Genomic DNA, 18,373 nt, shown 5'->3' on the forward strand with positions numbered 1-18,373 from the left:
TGTGGAGCAAAAACTGAAACTGTCGAGACCGAGAACCGCAGCTTTCAAACACCCGGGTGGTGCTAAAACACCCCCTCACCAACACACCTACGGCAGCTCCAGGTGCAGTTCTGTTCTCTAGCACATCCCATTTAGCTATTTACAGAATATAAACATAGAATAAATACGCTATTTATGCAAGCATACACCTAACGTACTTTGAAACACAACTTTCCCGGTTCCCAGGCAGGATTCTTCGAGATCCCCGAGGGCACAGGGTGCGGGGACCGATCTCCAGCACCTCGCAGAGCCAAGAGGACGCTGCTGTCTCCGTGCCATGGAAAAAGCTGCCCAGCCCCGGCTCCCCAACAGCGGTGATAGGCTTGACGGGGACCGGCGTCCTCCCCGCAGGGCACACGGGTGTGCGGGAGCCGGGATCCCCCACCCAGCGGCCCCAAGGAGGGTCTGGAAAGGGCTCAGTGGGGATGGAGCCCCCGACACGGCCGGGCCGGGCTGTGCCGGGTCCCCGCTGCCGCGCACCGGGCGCTCGGAAAGCGGAAATCCCCGGCGGGGCAGGCGTGGGAGGGAAGAGGGAACGGCCCCAAGCGGGCAGCTGGTGCTCGGCACGGCTCGGCTCGGCTCAGCACGGCTGGTTCGGCACGGCCCCGGCACGATGAAGCCGCGAGGGTGAGTGGTGGCCGCGGGGGAAGGGTCGCTGCTGCCGTGGGACGCGACGGCCGCTGCCCGGGCGGGGATGTGAATCCTCCTTAGGGAAACGTGAGTTTTGCTGCTGCAGCGGGCGGGGATTGCATTCTCCTTAGGGAAACGTGAGTTTTGCCGCTGCAGCGGGTCTGGAGGTGCCTCCCCCCTAGGGAAAAGCGAGTTCGGCCGCTTCCCGGGCAGGGATGTGCATCCCCATTAGGGAAACGCGAGTTTTGCTGCTGCAGCGGGCAGGGATTGCATCCCCCTTAGGGAAACGAGAGTTTTGCTGCTACAGCGGGCAGGGATGTACATCCCCCTTAGGGAAACGTGAGTTTTGCTGCTGCAGCGGGCAGGGATTGCATCCTCCTTAGGGAAACGCGAGTTTGGCTGCTGCAATGGGCAGGAATGTGCATCCCCCCTAGGTAAAGCGAGTTCGGCCGCTGCCCGGGCGGGGATGTGCATCGCCCTCAGGGAAACGTGAGTTTTGCTGCTGCATCGGGCGTGGATTTGCATCCCCCTTAGGGAAACGTGAGTTTTGCTGCTGCAGCGGGCAGGGATTGCATCCCCCTCAGGGAAACGAGAGTTTTGCTGCTACAGAGTGCAGGGATGTACATCCCCATTAGGGAAACGCGAGTTTTGCTGCTGCAGCGGGCAGGAATGTGCATCCCCCCTAGGGAAAAGCGAGTTCGGCCGCTGCCCGGGCGGGGATGTGCATCCCCCTTAGGGAAACGCGAGTTTTGCTGCTGCATCGGGCGTGGATTTGCAATCCCCTTAGGGAAACGCGAGTTTTGTTGCTGCAGCGGGCAGGGATTGCATCCTCCTTAGGGAAACGTGAGTTTTGCTGCTGCAGCGGGTCTGGAGGTGCCTCCCCCCTAGGGAAAAGCGAGTTCGGCCGCTTCCCGGGCAGGGATGTGCATCCCCCTCAGGGAAACGCGAGTTTTGCTGCTACAGAGTGCAGGGATGTACATCCCCATTAGGGAAACGCGAATTTGGCTGCTGCAATGGGCAGGAATGTGCATCCCCCTTAGGGAAACGCGAGTTTGGCTGCTGCAATGGGCAGGAATGTGCATCCCCCTTAGGGAAACGCGAGTTTTGCTGCTGCATCGGGCGTGGATTTGCATCCCCCTTAGGAAAACCCGAGTTTCGCTGCTGCAGCGGGCAGGGAAAGCGATAGTGGGGGTTGGGCTGCTGAACTGCAGTCAGGGCGACCTCCGGACCCGGGACAGGCTCCGGAGCAGGTCCCGTCCGCCCGCAGCGCTCCCGGAGCCGCGGGAGGGGGAAGGGAGATGGGATGGGGGAAGCCGGGCTTTTCCAGAGCTCCCTGGCAGCCCGGGCAGGGATCCCCTGTCCCTACGACGCCATCGAGGGCTCCAGGCAATTGACGGGCCTTTTATGGATGTTTTGAGCGGGAGGGTTGCGATAGGATGTGACTCACCTGGGGTTTATTGCCCCGGTTAGCGCTGCTTTACAGCAGTGTTAAAAAAGCTCCGCAGGTGACCTGCTTAGGGCACTGACCGAGAAGATCCCTCCAGTCTTGTGTCGCCACAAGGCTAAGGGACAAAGTGGGTCTTAGCAGTGGAGCAAAGCCCCCTAAGTTGTTATTTCAAGCACCAGTATGCTAGAGTGTGCCACAGCGGCAATATCCCATGGCATTGAGATGAGGAGTGATGAAAAAGTTGGAGGTGCTGGTAGGAAGAATCATCTCACCCATGAAAGGGGAAGTGCAACTTTCTCCTGTTTCACATGGCATTTTAAAACACTTGCAGAAGAGGAAGGTGTGGGAAATAATTGAAAAAGTAAAAAAGTTTAAATATTTTTTTTTTTAAAAATTAGGAGAGCAAGATCTGAAGGAGGCAGCGCAGTTATGCCATCACTTAATTGAGTTCACTGCTAGTGATCAACACAGGATCTGAGTGAATGCAGAGGGCAAAATCTGAGCGAATGTAGAGAGCAGGCAGAGCATTGCTCACTTTTTCCAATTGATGCTTGGAACTAAAGCCATTCCAGGGGAACATCATGGGTGGACACTGCCCCCACAAAGCCACAGCTGCCTCTTCCTTCCAGAAGAAGGATTTGGCATCTCTGGATGTGTCCAACCTTGACTGTGGCATAATTAATTAAAATAAGAAATCAAGATCTGCTTTGTATACAGATAGATGAGGATCAGTTCTGGCTGAATATCTAAATGTTTGTTGGCATTAGCAAATGCCTACCGTGGGAAATTCCCTAGAGAGTCACATAAGCATCAGTCAGTTACTGTTTTCATTCTATTCCAATGAGTTGCTATAGCCACAGCTTCTAACTTGGGTTGGGAATAATAAAACAAACACAGGCATGGGATTAAGAAATATTGAGGATTACATGAGCTGAGCTTGCCAAGACAGATCCTGTACAGTGTGAAAAAGCCAACAGGAATAAAATACAAATCCACGTGTAAAAGCCACTGTCAAAATCTTTACAGTTATGTTTATGCATGAGTAAAAGAAAATCTATTGTTGTTCTGTTTTCTAGAGTTGTATGTTTTCATCTTTGATATTGGTTAATAAACTATTTAATGTAAGAGAAGTAGTAGAAGAGACAGAACAGAATGCTTAGGTGTGATTCCCTGGGACTGACTGCAGATTTACTTGAGTAATAGAGCAGAAATTTTCCACTCTGGGCATCCACTTAAACTTTTCAAGCCTCATCTATCAAATCATTTCAAAGGACACAGAAGAAGAAAATAAAGTGTTTTCTTTATACAAAAAATAATACAATTCAGGCTGGTTCCCCTCTAAAGTTTCTCCACCTCAGGCTCTGGAAATGGGGCTTCAAGTAGAGGTAGATTTTGTGTCAGGAATGCCCTCTACTTTCTGCATGGGAAGCTGAATATGTTTGGGAATATGATAATTTTATTGGGGGGCAGGTGGGAAATTAGAGACACTCCTCTGCAGCAAAGGAGCCCCAAGTTGTGCCCAGGCAGGTGGTGGGAGTAAAGCTGGACAGGAGCAAAGCTGTGCCTGGGAAGTGATGTGTGAATTCCTGTGCTAGGCTGGAGAAAGGAGCAGAAGCTGTGGGGAAAGGGCAGGAAGCCTGAAAGAGAGGGGACTTTGTAAAGCACAGCAAAGTGAGAAATGGCTGGTGAGGAGCGAGCTTAGGTTAGGCCTTGGAGGGAGGAGGGCCAGGCAGAGCAGGGTTGGTTTGCAGAGAAGGCAGTGCCTGGCCTGGGTGGGAGATTCTGGAGCTCAGTCCTGGACAGAAATGGCCTGCTGGGAGCTACTGTCCCTTTGCCCAGCCCAGGGCTCAGTGCTCGGCCTGGCTGAGGGCTGAGTGATGCCTTGGGAGGCTGCCTAGAACAGAGGCTAGACAGTGTTAGAAGAATAATGTAGGGGTTTATTTAAAATGCTTTCAAAGGATACACTGGCAGTACAAGAGCCTGGGGCGACACCCAAGATGGACTCCTGAGTCACACCTTTTCACACATACATAAGTCCTGGTTCATTTCCATATTGGGGTTAATTGTCTAATTACAGCCTCCCAGATTGCTCTCCTCAATTCACTGCTGTTTGCACTTTTTGGGGCTGAAGGTGCAACAGTGTCCTTGGTTCTCGGGCTGAAAAAGGACTGTTTTGTCTGACTAAACTGTGAGGAGAACTTCCTAACACTTTATATGAAATTCAGAGTTATACACAAATGCAGTACAGAATCTGTAAAATATGAAAGCTAAAACTTGAGGCATCATGAGAACTCTGGGGGAAGGGAGCCAGCTGAACGCAGGTAGTGTTCCCAGTCCTGCTTGCAAAGGTGACAGGCCAGCACTCCTGTCACTCTGCCTGCCAGCTCAGCTTTGAAACTTTATTGCACCTCAGCAATATCAAGGTGCCCAGCTCACCCACATAATTCTCATTCCAAAACTTTCCACCACCTTTCTTCCACTTCCTACAGCAGCCTGGAGGAACAAGAGCACATTGTGTAACTAGGTGTGGTGGTAAAAAGCTATTTTCAAGTAACTCACAGGGAAGTGCTGTCCATTTATCTCCCTTAAACCCCTGTGGGATGAATGGGTTAAATTGGGTTTCCTATGGCCTCCTTTCCTTTGGGGAAACTCCTGCACACATTTGCCCCTTGAGTGATCAAACACACCAAATTCTTCCCAGCAAAAACCTTTGCACAGCTCTCCACTATCAGCAGGTTTCCTGTTTACACATTTTTACCCAGTGCACAACCTGATGGGCAGCATGGTCAGCGGCTGTTTTCCTTTAACCAGACAAAATGATAACTCCTTTGGTTTCAGCAAAAGATTGGAAAAACGGGTTTTGACCTGTGCAGCCACTGTCCCTCCCAGTGGCCCAGATGGCCTCCAGAGCCTGTTTGTCCAGCAAACCAGTCGATTCTTTCAGAAGAGAAGACAGGCCTAACACCAGCTTCATGCCCTCTGCCCTGATTCCAATATTAGTGCACTTTGCTGCTATTCGTGGCCTTGACCACCAAACCACTGCTGAGTTGTACAAACAGAAGTTTTGCAGCTGTCAAAAATGCAAATACTTAATGGGGCATTACACAGGAGCAGTACCTAATTTACCTACTTCTGCCACTATATTAAAACAATCAAAATTGGGTTTATTGCTTATTTAAACAACAGAAATGCAAAGTCAGTTGTAACACTTGTTTGCTTTTCGTTTTAGGTACAGATTTCTGTTACTGCTCCTTCTTATCCAGAAAGCTGGTAAGTTCAGAAAAACTCAGTAAAAATTTAACTGCCCACCATTTAATGTGTTTGGCCAAATAAAAAAGTAGTTGTAAAATGTACAATAGGAACATCTCTGTGTTTTCTACAAGATACTAAAAAATTCCTCAGAGTGAAATGTTTCTCTGACATGCATCAGGGAAAGAAGACACAATGAATTTCTATCCATTTTATTGCAGAGAACAGCTAGGGACCTTATGGATGCTCTTGCTCAGATTGCTTTGCTTGCTTCAGAGACCTCCCTGTGTACTTATCTCTGTCAACAAAAGGCCTTAGAAGTGCAGTAATAAGAGCTGTTGATAAGCAGATCTAACATGCCTGTACATTTAAGAGTAGAATTATACATCGTGGTATCAAGTAGTCAATACTAGTAATTTTACTACTGCTTATTAGTAGTAAATTTACTCCTACTGTTAATAATTTTACTTTTACTACAGTTCAAAAATATCCCTTGCAAAACAAAGGTAGAATTAAATCACGCCACCGGGTGATATTTAAGTGGTTTTAAAGTTCTCTCTTCTGTTCTTGCTTAATCACTGAGAAGGACCTCAACAAAGTCACCAAGGAAATTCCCTGGCCCCAATATCAGGACAAACTGTACCAGATTCAGTCTCAATAGATGCTGGCTGGCCTATTTCTGTCCAGTCATGGAGTTGCACCCATCTTGCCAGGGCATTCACTTTCCTGGTTTCCTAAAATCTGAGCCAAGCAATTGTGTTGCAGTTCAAGCTTGTTATTTCAGTCCCAGTGCCTGGTAAATATCCTGCCTTTCTCCCTGCAAGCACTGTGTCTGCCTCAGTGGTAGTTTTAGACCAGGGTGCCCAACTCAGATGTGTAGATGAGCTGTTTCTGAGTCCAGTGCACCCTCACAAAGACAGGTTCCCCTTTAACACCTCCCTCCCACCTCACCACGTGCTGTTTCTGCCTTTCCAAACCTCCACTCCTGTCAGAATCCAGAGCTTCCCTCTGGCTGCCCTGGAAGGTCTGGAACCCTGGCAGGGGTCAGGAACCCCCCTGGACAGAGCCCCCAGAGACACTGTCTGTGATCTCTGTCCATGGAAAAGAGTTTTCAATCTTACAGGATGAATTACAAGCTCTGAGTGTTTGATATCAGTAATAATTAAGTGCGGCACGGGTGCAAAAGTAAAATATTAGGATTCTAGATAAGGGGTCCAAAGGGGACAAGATGGAGGAAATTGGGTGTGTCTTGTCCTTTTTCTCCTTCTTCATGCCCTCCATGTTTCACTGCAGTGTTGGCATTTTTCTGTTGGTTCAGGCTGGGGACACACTGTTCAACGTAGGTGACAGATATTGGCACGTTATTGTAAATCCAGCACAGGTAGTTTCTGGTATTTAATGTTTGTAACATCCCACTGAGGGCAGAGCCCCACACGCTGCCCTGCAGGACAGAGCTGCGGCAGGGCAGCAGAACATGTTAGAGATAAACAGAATAAACAACCTTGAAAACAGCACAGATGAATTATGGCTTCTTCTTTGGCAACGGGGCAGAAAGACAGAGACTTTCTACAATCTTGGAATCATCAATACCCACAGATTCTGACATACTCGTCTCATCTTCCTTTCCCTCTGTCACCCACCCACATAATCCCTTCTCCCAGCTGTAATCTCTCCCATCCAGCCCCATGCCCAACCCCTATTCCCTGGCACACACAAACACTGCTGTGGTGCCACCAGTTGCACCAGGGAGGTTTTGGCTGCTGGTCTGGAGGGGATGGATCCAGCTGGGAGGATCCATCCCCAAGTGACCCTCAGGGTTTAAATGTCTAATGAATGTGTCACTGGAGCTAACTGGTCATGCTGGTTTGCAAGCTGAGTGTATTTGTTCAGAGTGTGTCACTGATAGTAGCAATAAAATGTGGTTGCTTTGTCATGCCAGCTTTGAGAAATACTGCTTTTACTCCCCTTCTTGATTTTTTGAGTCTCAAAATAATGGCAGCACTTTTACTTATCAATGTTTCCACTTCTTGTGATCTAAGCACAGTTATTTGGCATTTTTATTAATAAAAAAAAAAGAACTGATTTTTGAAGCATGAGGACTTGAACATGTGTCTGCAGTCAGTGTGCAAAGTGAAATGTATCTATCCATGGGGCTTGGAATGATTAACACTGCTTGGGTCTCAAAGAAAATGTCCCTTTGGACAATGAATGCACAGACAAATGGACATGGAGAGAAATAGCCACTGGAAATTTGGGGAATAGGAATGACTATGAAGAGAGCATCCTCACTTACCTGCTATAAAACTAATACCAGAGTCTATATGTGGCATAATGAAAATAATTACTTTTTTCCCCCCATAACCTCCATTGTCTCTCTCTCTCTTTTAATCTTGTAGTTACTGCACTAGAGAAGAAGAACATCATCAGTAAACTTGGAGACAACGCCACACTAAGTTGCATTTATAATGAAAAAAAACCCTTGCAATTAAAAAATCTACGTGTATATTGGCAAATAGCTGATGATTCCTATCAGGAAAAGTGTTCAGTTGTGCATGCACTGATCTCTGGCCAAGATGATAACAGTAATCAGTGTATTCACTTTAAAGACAGGACTCAATTATTCTGGGATAGGTTGGAAAATGGTGACTTTTCTCTGCTATTGCTAAATGTCAGCCAGAGCGATAGACATACATACAAATGCATAGTGCAGGAGAAAACTGAACTTCCCAAAGTGATTCACCAGGCAGAAGTGGTTCTCAGCTTAGCAGGTAAGAGCTTGTGTCACTTTGTCCAAATTCTCATTTCCACTTTTCAAATTTGTGGTATTATATTTAAGCACACATTTTATTTTGCAACAGACTTCTGCCCTTTGCTGAAATGAAGTCTGCTCTGCTAAATTTAAATGTTACAGACAGGGAATGTAAACCTTGCATGCATGTAAAAGCTGTTTACCCAGCGTATGTTTATTTTCTTGTTTTTCATGGGTATGAGAGCTCTTGCATGTGACTGGGTGACAGCAGCTGAAGTTGGTCCTTTCTTCCTTTGGGTTTGGCTTAGCTTTTTGCCCTCCCAGTGATTCTCTCAGCTCTCTGCTTTACAGACCAAACCTGCAGGTGTTTCTCTTTCAAGTCATGAGGGTGGTGTGAAACCCAGCAGTTTGTTCAGAATCCACCTCAAAATTTTGCCTTTCCGGTACGTTTCAAAATGTCAACAACTATTTATTTTTCTTCTTGCTCTCCAGTGAGTTACAGCCAACCAATACTCAGTGGACCAATAAGGAACAGTGACAGCACTGGAGAGGAGGTGACCTTTTACTGCAGGTCTGGCAATGGATACCCAAAGCCCAATGTTTACTGGATCAATAAAGTGAACAACAGTCTCCTGTCTCCATCAAAAACAGATATCATAACCCACGACGATGGCACTTTCAGTGTTTTTAGCACACTGAAGGTGAAAGCCACTTCCAACATGCAAATAGAGTGCTCCATAGAAAATGAGATGCTGCAGGAAAATCTATCAGCCAACTGTAAGTTCCCATTCCCTCATGCTGCCTCTGTTTTCTAGGTAGCAGGAATATCAAGCAGCGTGTCTCTGTCTGTAGATGCACACTAATGAGGGTAATGCATTAATTCAGTAGTTCCAAAATGTTCTGAGAAGGTCTCGGGCTTTGTTTCAAGCTCCATTGATGCTTAGCCATGGACCTGATGTTTAAATCTTCCACACTGAAGTGAATGACCTACCAAGTGTGTTATGACAACAGCACTGAGAAGCTCTTGCATCTGAGGAAGTTGATGAGCATAACGTTTTAGTTCCTCAGGAACATGGTGGTTTGGGGAGTCAGGTTGTTTTTAAGGTGCCACGATACAGCAGATCTATGATTTATGACACCCTACCCAATGGCCTTGCAACACTAACATTTGCTTTTTACTCTGTTGAGTTCCAAAGTTCAGTTTCCAGCTTCTCCAAAACTCAATTTAATACTGTTCACAACTTAAACTAGGTCTGCAGCAAATGGGCAATATGAGCTCAAAAGAACAATGTGCCTTACGGCACAAGTATAATGTGCTAATTATTGCTGATGTGATGATTAATAGTAAAAGCAAGTAATTAGTCACTCAAGTCTTCACAAAACCAGAAAGATATTAAAAAAAAAAAAAGAAAAAAGTATGAAGAAATTATAGTTACAGTACCACTGCTGCAGTTCATCATTTCCAAAAAGCTGTGCAGACAATCTATCTGGAGTGGGAAGGCTGATCTGGAGGTGGCTGTTTGATCTCACTGCTGTTCCTGGGCCTGCCTCCAGCCACACTTTTGTCTCACAGGTCTCTGCACCATGGTGCAAGGGGGTTGGAATGTTTCCATAACTGTAGCTGGATACCCACAGCTAATTTACCTGAACACCCCAAACACTGATCCCATGAATGTAGGCAAACGATATAAACTATTTCCAGGAATAAAAATTGAACACAAGCAGAAGTTGCACAGTAGATGTTTATGTGATAATATACCATGCTGTCATCCCAAATGAAAGGAAAACTAAGTAACCTCATCATTAGTTTCCTAATGGCATTGTCATGTTGTCTTCTGAGGGAAAAGACCTTCATATTACTATTTTTGTGGGTGTTTTTAAAGTCTCTCAATTGCACTTGAAAGAGTAAGAGATGTGATTTGAAGCCTTCAGTTTGCAACAATGAGTGAAGATTCTTCACTAACTTCAGGGAAACAGGTTTTCACCCATTTTTCTGAATACTATCAGGTTTACATTATAGATTCTATATAGATTTATTTTCAAATGAGTCTAGATACAAGCCCAAACATACAGTCTCTCAAAGCTGGAAGGAAAAAAGAAAAAGTAAGAAAGAAGGATGGATGCATTATGATGACAGGGAAGAGTAAACTGGTATTTAGACATAATTACTCAGAAATGTGTCTCACTCAGAAGGAATCACCAAAATCACGGTGATATGAATAGCACAAATCTTGACTCCTTCAGAATTTTTTATGCATGTAAAACATGGTGAAATATTTGCCTGGTATGAAATGTGAAAATTTACACCTTATGAAATCCTTTTCTATTTTATTCTAGACACGCAACAGAAGAAAGTCAGTGGTTCTGGCACAGAAAGTGATGGAAACCCAGAAAAAAAAGGACGAGGTGCTCAAGCAGCTGGCATCATTGGCATTGTCTCTGTGATTGGTCTTCTAACTGGTTTAATCTGCTGCCTGTGGAGAAGGAGGTCATCTAATCTAGCATCCTATAAAGGTAATGAGACACTTCATTTGCGTGACCAAATTAGAAGAATCCTTTTTCACTTGCCAAAATACTTAATGTTATCCAACAGGAAGAGATGAAGCATGACTTCATCTCTAAGCTACCTGAACTTGGCAGTAGGAAATCATGGCATTAACAAAAACTTGGAGTGCCCTGGGGAGGAAGTGTAGTGCCCCAGGATATGTTATTCTTTATGATTTTCTCTTCCTGTGTCTGAGCCTTTCTTCCTCTTTCTGTGTCATGCTCCAAGCTGGGGGTGCTCAGCCTGGAGAAAAGGAGACTCAGGGGTGACCTTATCACTCTCTACAACTCCCTGAAGAGTAGTTGTAGTCAGCTGGGGCTGGTCTCTTTCTCTAGGCAGCACTGACAGAACCAGAGGACACAGTCTCAAGTTGCACCAAGGGAAATATAGATTGGATATTAAGAAAAAGTTTTTTACAGGAAGGGTGATAAAGTTCTGGAATGGCTGCCTGGGGAGGTGGTGGAGTCACCATCCCTGGGTGTGTTTAACAAAGCCTGGATGGGGCACTGGGTGCCAGGGCTGAGTTGAGGTGTTGGGGCTGGGTTGGACTTGATGATCTTTAAGGTCTCTTCCAACCCAGTGATTCTGTGAATTCTGAGCCTCACAGGAAGTATTTCTGGATGTGAGAGTAACTCAGACTTTGTGTCTGTTTGGGCCATGGTTTGTCAGCTGTGATCCCTGCAGGCTCCTTGTGGACAGATGGCATGAAACAGGACTGGGGTCAGTAGCTCGCTCAGCTTAGCACAGTTTGAAGCAGAAATCAGAGCATAATTCAGTCCTGAGAGCTTTAGAGTCACTGGCTGGATGATTAAGGGTCAGGATCCTGCTGAGATCAAGCAGAAATGTAGCTGGTCTCACTGTCACATGGGAACCCTCGTGTTACTGGATTGGTGTGACTCTAAAAAATCTTGAAAAGACATCTTGTGGACCAGATGGAGTCTGCCAATGTAGCTGAGTACTCGCTCTAAGCCCGTGTCCAGGAGCTAACATCTAAGGGACAGAACAGGGACAACCACACTTTTCATGGACAAAGACAATCCATGTTTTCAGTCCGTGCCCTCTTCCTCAATGTTAGCAGCCCTGGGTGCCTCAGCAAAGATCAGGGGAAAGCAGGACCATGACCTTGTCCAGGATCTGCAGCAGCTCTTGTAGAAGTCATGTCCTTCCCTCAGAAACACCCCAAGAGTGAAGCAGGACTGTCCCAAGACGGGGAACAGTGCTATCACTTCAATCCCAAAATCTCTCCTTTCTGAAATGGTAGCCTGGGTTGTAAGCAAATAGAATATTGGACTGTATTTTACAGAATATTTAGTACATTGAACCCTCAGCTTTGATGGATGTTGTTTAACATTAATCTAATTTTTCTGAAGTCTGTTGTCTATCCTACATGCTAAAACCCATGCATTTATTTCAACAGATGTACAACAAAGAGAAGACCAAGGAGAACTCAGCTGTAAGTATTAAAAATATATTGTTTGTCTTAAGTGACTTAACTTCATAGCTTCAGTACTCAAGTTCAGTGCAAGCCTTTAGATTAGACTTGCTGGATGATACAAACTGAAGCATTTTTGCAGGCATTACATCCTAGGTGGTCTTTAACTGGGATACAGGGACATCATTTGCATCATATCTGTGAACGTGAGCCTATATACACCCAATTTTTTAAAAAATCCTCCTCTCCTAGAAAAAGCATGCGCTTCAGACCTTCACCATGTTCATATTTTTTATAAGCAAGAAGGCAATGTTGCAGGCCAGCTGGTTTACAAATTAATTTGTTATTTATAGTAGGGAAAAAATGAAAATTGGGTGAACAAAAGAAGATAGATTTGGAACAAAAATTTGACAGAGGACTTGCAAGAGTACAGGGTGAAGTATCTGCCTATTTTATATGTTATTTGGTAGTTTCTACTCAATCTAATGACTGTTGTCTGTGTGTCTGTGTAGAACAAGCAGAAAATACTGTGGTTTCACTAAAACTGTAATAGTTAAAGCATAGTTTGCTGTAGCAGATGCTGTGAATGTACCCAATTCACAGTATCAAACAGAAGAAAAATAACCCTTAAAAAACTTTTCTTGGAACTTCTTTGACAGTCACGGAAACTGAGTTAATGGTCAGTTATTTTCCAGACCTCAGCATAATCCCCAACATTTGTATTTGCTAAACATCAACAGCCATTGCACTCCCTCCTGCAGAGCATAATCTATGGGGGAGGATGGATTTTCTCCTTAAAATAAGAGACATTTTCTCCTTTTGCTCCTGGGAACTGTATTGACGTAACACAAGCAGCTCATGTAAAGTCAACTTTTTCTTCTCCAGACTTACTTATACCAGGCCCTTCTTGTTTGATCCCTGGACTTACCCCATTAGTAAAAAAACCTCTGTGACAAAAGTAAGAGTAAATATTTAATCTTGTATTGAAGGCAGCTGCAGCATGATTTATTCATTAAGGACAAAGCAAAAGCACCTCCCAGGTGCTGTCTTTTTGTTGTCATTTCTCCACTGGACTTGTGGAAGAGGAGGTGGGGCAGCAGCTTTGGCAGCTCACTGATGACAGAAGCTGTCCCATCTCTAGGGCCATGTTTTGGGCATCCCAGTTTAAGGGCAACTTGGATCAATACCAGAGAAATGAAAATGGTCCAGGGAATGTGATCTCTGGTGAGAGACTGGTTATGTCTGTTTAGGCTGGAGAAGGCCAGGCTGATTAAGGACACAATAACAACCCACTTCAGAGTGTCTTTTGAGAGGATGGGACAAGTTATTTATTGTGCTAACCCAGCTGACACTGTAATTAAGGCACAGCAGATTTAAACAAAGGAGATTTAAGCCAGATGTTAGAAGAAATTGTGTAAGGGTGATGGTAGTTGAGCACTGAGGCAGAGTTTGTCCAGGCTATCAAGCCTCCATCAGTCCAGGTTTGTTGCTTTGTGATTTCTTAACAAAAGAGAAAACCAGTATCTGTCAGGAATTATTTAGAAATAAAGCTGGTACTACTTCAGTACAAAAGATGAGCTCTAGGAGAAATTCTAGCCTAATTCAATCATTATTTGGTAGTTTCATTATTTGGTAGTTTGGTAGTTGTGTGTGGTAGATGTGGGTAAGGCCCTGGGGAGGTGCATCTAGGGGGATGCTCTGCCACAGCATTTTGCTTTTCAATACTGCTGTAAATGCATTTCTGTTTCTGGTACCTTATGAAGAATGCCAGGTTGTTTCATGGCAGTGAGAGTCCTGAATACTGGAAACCAAAATGAAATTACTGAAACTAACTGTGCTGTTACAAAGGCAATAAAGAGTTTGGAAAGTGGGAAGAAGGCAGATTGTAAAGAAGAGTAACTCCATCCTGGTGGGATTAGTCTCTCCAGACACCCATTCCAATCAGTGGGGCAGGATGCTGTGGTGAGGAGAAATTCAGAGGTGGGGCAATTCTGAACTATTATCTGAAGGAATCCTTTCATTTCCTGAGAGGAGGCTAAGGCAGTTGTTTTCTCTTGGCCATCTCATTCTCTGAAGTAGATTTAAAGGAACCCAAGGTGACACTGTTATCCCTTCACAAGGGAGGACACTTTTTCCATTTGCACAGAAAGGCACTTCCAGACTGTGGCATGAGGACAGAAAGCTCCCAGTGTCTCTGGTACCCAAGCATGACTTCTCCCCAGTTCTCTCTCAGCAGCATAAATATGTCTTTTCCATAGCTTTGCAGCTTGTTCCATGGGTTACGTAAGAATTGTTATTTCTGAGGAAGTTTTTTGTCTACTTTTTTATAAAAATTAGTTATTTTGTTTTTACAGCACCTGCTTAAATGGAAGGTCTGCCAACAATTTGAGCAGCTGGAGATGTGTCAAGAGAAGCACCACTCCCTCAGTGGGAGCATTGTTTGTAATACAAGTGACAGATTTCTGCCGAGAGATGGCAAAAAAAAAAAAAAAAGAGCTTCTAGAACACAAGAGAGAGGAAAAGAGGAAAATCTGCAGGATTTTCTGGACTATTCTGTGGACTATGTCCACAGCACAGTCGTATCACCACTCCAGCTCAGCACTTTAGACAGTCCTCGGTGATTGTCAGTGGTTTGGGCACCTGTGCTGGGGAAAGCACAAAGCCTGGGACTCAGCTGCTCTGTGCCAGACCACTGGAAGCTGGTGATTGTCCAGTCTCTCATCATGATCCTTGAGGACTGTCAGGAGCACAAGCAGCCACGTTTCAGGAGCATGGGACGTTCCTGTTGTTCCCTTACCCCGAGGATGGCTACTGCATGTGAAGAAAGGCAGCTAAAACAAAGCAAGGAAACTGAAGAACTCTGCAGAGTGAGATTTGTGACCTCTTCCATGTTTCTCTCTCCAGAACAATCCTTTCATTGTCTCTTTTCACCAGCTGCTACTCTGTACAGAGCCAGGCAGAGCACTTTGGCCCAGTCCTCTCAAAATAGGAGTTGCTCTAATGGGGTCAAATACTGAATGTGTTATCTTAAGAGAAGGTGCCCTCTTTAAGACTTGATAGCAGTATTTTGGTTTTCACCAAATATTCCACCAAAAAGGGGACTTCCACTTTCAACAGGAGCCAGCTGTGGGAAAAAACAGGCTGTGGAAATCTGTCCAATTAAAAGTAGTGCTCTCTGCTATATGAATGTCATGTTACCTGGACTTACCCTTCTCAGGACAGAGCAAAAACTGTGTTTGAGCTCTGCTTGATTCAACTGAATATTTATTTAAGCACCTTCCTGTGACTTCCAGGGAGGCTTTTAAACTGAAGGTCTTAAACTAAACTTGTGCTTGTGTCTCATCCTTGCACACATCGAACAAAACAAAAAAGAACAAATACCAAATTCTATCAGTGTGTTTGCAATTAATGTCCAGAAAGCCAAGAACTGCATTTTCCTTGTGCCAGTGCATGTGCCTTGCTGCTTCAGCCCCAGGTCAGCCAGACTGACTGGCTGAAAATAGCAAAACAGTAAACTTTGCTGATGATATGAAATTTTGAAGGAGGAGGAATTTCTACTAGCTCTGTTTTCCAGATGGGACAGTTTCCCCATCTTGTCACGGGGGGATGGAGATTGTTATTTTAAACTGAGTTCTGGAAACACTTGACCTCTCCTGCACAAGTTGCTAGACTGAAATTTTATGATTTTTGTGAATAAGTCATAGCCTTGTTTGTTCTTATTCTGTGTGTAAGAGGCACTCCAGTATCAACTCTGTGCTCAGACACTGATTTTTCATATCAAGATCAACTTTCAGTTCCCAGCTGAGTGGAAATTCTGTTGTCCTCACATCACCTGGAAGCAGGACCATTTGGCAATAAATAGTGAAGCAGTTGTCTTTTGTCAAAGCAATACCCCCAGGGAGGCTCCCAGCTAAGTAGCTGTGCTTCTCTCTTGTCCATGAATCCAGATATCACATATTTCCTGAGTCCAAATCTAGTCTTTAGTGTGCCCTAAAGGGAACTTGCTTGAAAAAAGCTTGCAGACACCTCAAAAATGTGAACATCTATGCAGATGTGCAGGGCAACCATTTCCTAGTGGTTCAGTAAAAAGTTCTGCAGACATTTCCTTCTTATCTGCCACATGAAGTTGTTTTGTGCAGGCTCTGGTGCTGCTGTACTGACAGAAACCTTTTCTATAATTAGTTTTCCACTTTCATAATCTGCGGCTGTAATGGTTCAGAGATGTGAGAAGTGACAGTAGTAGTCGCTCTGCAATCTGGCATTGAAACAAATTGACTGGTTAGATTTTCTTCTGGGCTACTTCATGGATACACCTAAATACAAAAGCTTTTTCTTGCAAAATCTGTGCTTTCATTTAGCCTAGGGTTCCAGCTATTCTTGGAGGTCAGTAAATCCTAAATGACATTGGTTGTTAGCAGTCAAAGGACTTGGGAATTTCATAATAACAGTTTTTGTCTTCACATGCCATGTTTATATTTTAAATAAAATCTATTAATTCTTCTGGATGTTTGACTAAATCTATCAAAACACAGAGATAAATTAATCCAAGCCATTGCCTCCACCCGAAGTGGCAGCTTTACTTTTAGCCACATCCCGTCCTTTTCAAAGGCCTCAGGTAAGGGGAGACAAACACATCACAGAGCTGACCACCTTTGCTTTATTTTGGCTCACACAACAAAATCCCTTGAACAACACAACAAGCTCCACAAAAGCTAGGCAGTAGCCTGAAGGCAGCACTAAGCCTGGGCTGATTCATCTGTTTCTCACCCAACTCCACAGCCCCAAGCAGAGCAAAGGTACAGCACACACTCCTGCTTCCACAACTGGAACCAGCTCACTGCACTCCCCCAGACCAGTCTTGCACAGGAGCACCAGCATCCCTCTGTTTGCCTTCATTAAAGACAGCAGCTCCCTTAAACACATGCACAGGAGAGCAACAGTTGATGCAGCTTTGGAGGAAGACTAATAAATGGACTCACTTTCACAGAAAAGCGAAAGACTTTTTTTGTGGCATGGCTGGTAAACCACAAATGGAAAGCCCCAAGAGAAAACAAGTGTTGCTACTTAGTGATCTGGATCCATCTGTCCTGTTGTCAAATTCACTGTTTAAATCTTTTTATCTGTGAGAGCTGAAGTATCTCTTTTGCTCAAAAAAGCATTCCCTTTTTCCAGCTACCCTGACTCCAATATCTGTACTCAGTAGCTGTTGTGCTATTTCAAAGAAAACTTATTTGTTGGTTTCCCAATTTGCAAAATGAATCTTTCTCATATTTGCAGCAAACATGCGCAAAAGGTAAAGTTACCCCAAGTGTAATTTCTCTAACCTCTCTCTTTTTCCAGAGGAACAGAAACTGCTCTAAAGAACAATTGAGTACAGCCTAACTCCAGAGGGAGAAAATGCCCCCACCCCCATAGCTGCTAGGCTCTTGGGAATTTCCTCTCAATATGTGGTGGGCATTAGGGCCTTCAGCACCTCCATGATACAACATGGGATGGAATCATTTTAATCTTGTCCCTCCCCTTGAGGATTATTGTGGAGCTCCTGGAGCAAGTCTGGAACAGGAGTACAAAGATGGCTGGGGGGCTGGAGCACCTCAGGGATGAGGAAACGCTGAGGGAGGTGGGCCTGTTCAGCCCCAAGAAGAGACAACTGAGAGAGGATTTCAGCCACGTCTGTCATTGTCTGCAGGGAGGGGTCAGAGCAGGGAGCAGGCTCTGCTCCTCTGCTCCGCGGGGCTGAGACATGGGACAAGAGGAATGGGAAGAAACTGGTGGACTGAAAGTTCCACCTGAAAACGAGGAAGAACTTTTTGTTGAGGGTGGCTGAGCACTGGAACAGGAGGCCCAGAGAGACTCTGGAGATCTTCCCTGAAGATGGTCGAAAGCTGTGTGGACACCATCCCCAGTAACACATTCCAGGGGACTGCATGAGCAGGGAGGCTGGACTAGATGACCAACTGTGGTCCTTTCCCAACTTACCCATTCTGTGTTTATAAAAGTACCCCACACATTCTTTGAGGTGATCTCTGCATCTGGCACCCCAGGGAATTACAGAACAGTAGCTTCTTTTTTTTTCTTTTTTTCTTCTTCTGTTCTGTATTCACCTCTCAGGATGCACTTACGTGACAACAGGTCAGTTTGTACAATTACCTTCCAACACAGGAAAAATGCTTCCAACATTTCCTGTGTTATCAGCACCACTTAGCATAAATACTGCATCTGAACCATGCTCCCTGATGTCAAATGCAAGTCCTTGGCAGCTGCTCGTGACATTACTGCTAA

General features: G+C 45.0%; 1 protein-coding gene across 2 annotated transcripts; it reads left to right on the plus strand.

The window, feature by feature from the left end:
• The first annotated feature begins 398 nt into the window (after positions 1-398).
• Positions 399-16,596, plus strand: ICOSLG (inducible T cell costimulator ligand). 2 transcript variants are annotated; one of them, XM_030283301.4, is made up of 7 exons: positions 399-666; positions 5,346-5,386; positions 7,762-8,133; positions 8,607-8,891; positions 10,452-10,628; positions 12,077-12,112; positions 14,446-16,596. In XM_030283301.4, exons 1-7 carry the CDS (start codon positions 653-655, stop codon positions 14,454-14,456), a joined length of 936 nt encoding a protein of 311 aa, XP_030139161.4. In that variant the 5' UTR covers positions 399-652; the 3' UTR covers positions 14,457-16,596. The 2 variants fall into 2 exon arrangements, with proteins under 2 accessions (XP_030139161.4, XP_072791492.1); XM_072935391.1 differs by lacking the exon at positions 399-666 and adding an exon at positions 1,121-1,158.
• Positions 16,597-18,373: the final 1,777 nt, after the last annotated feature.

This window comes from Taeniopygia guttata, chromosome 1 (genome assembly GCF_048771995.1).
Source record: "Taeniopygia guttata chromosome 1, bTaeGut7.mat, whole genome shotgun sequence".
Classification (NCBI taxonomy): domain Eukaryota; kingdom Metazoa; phylum Chordata; class Aves; order Passeriformes; family Estrildidae; genus Taeniopygia; species Taeniopygia guttata.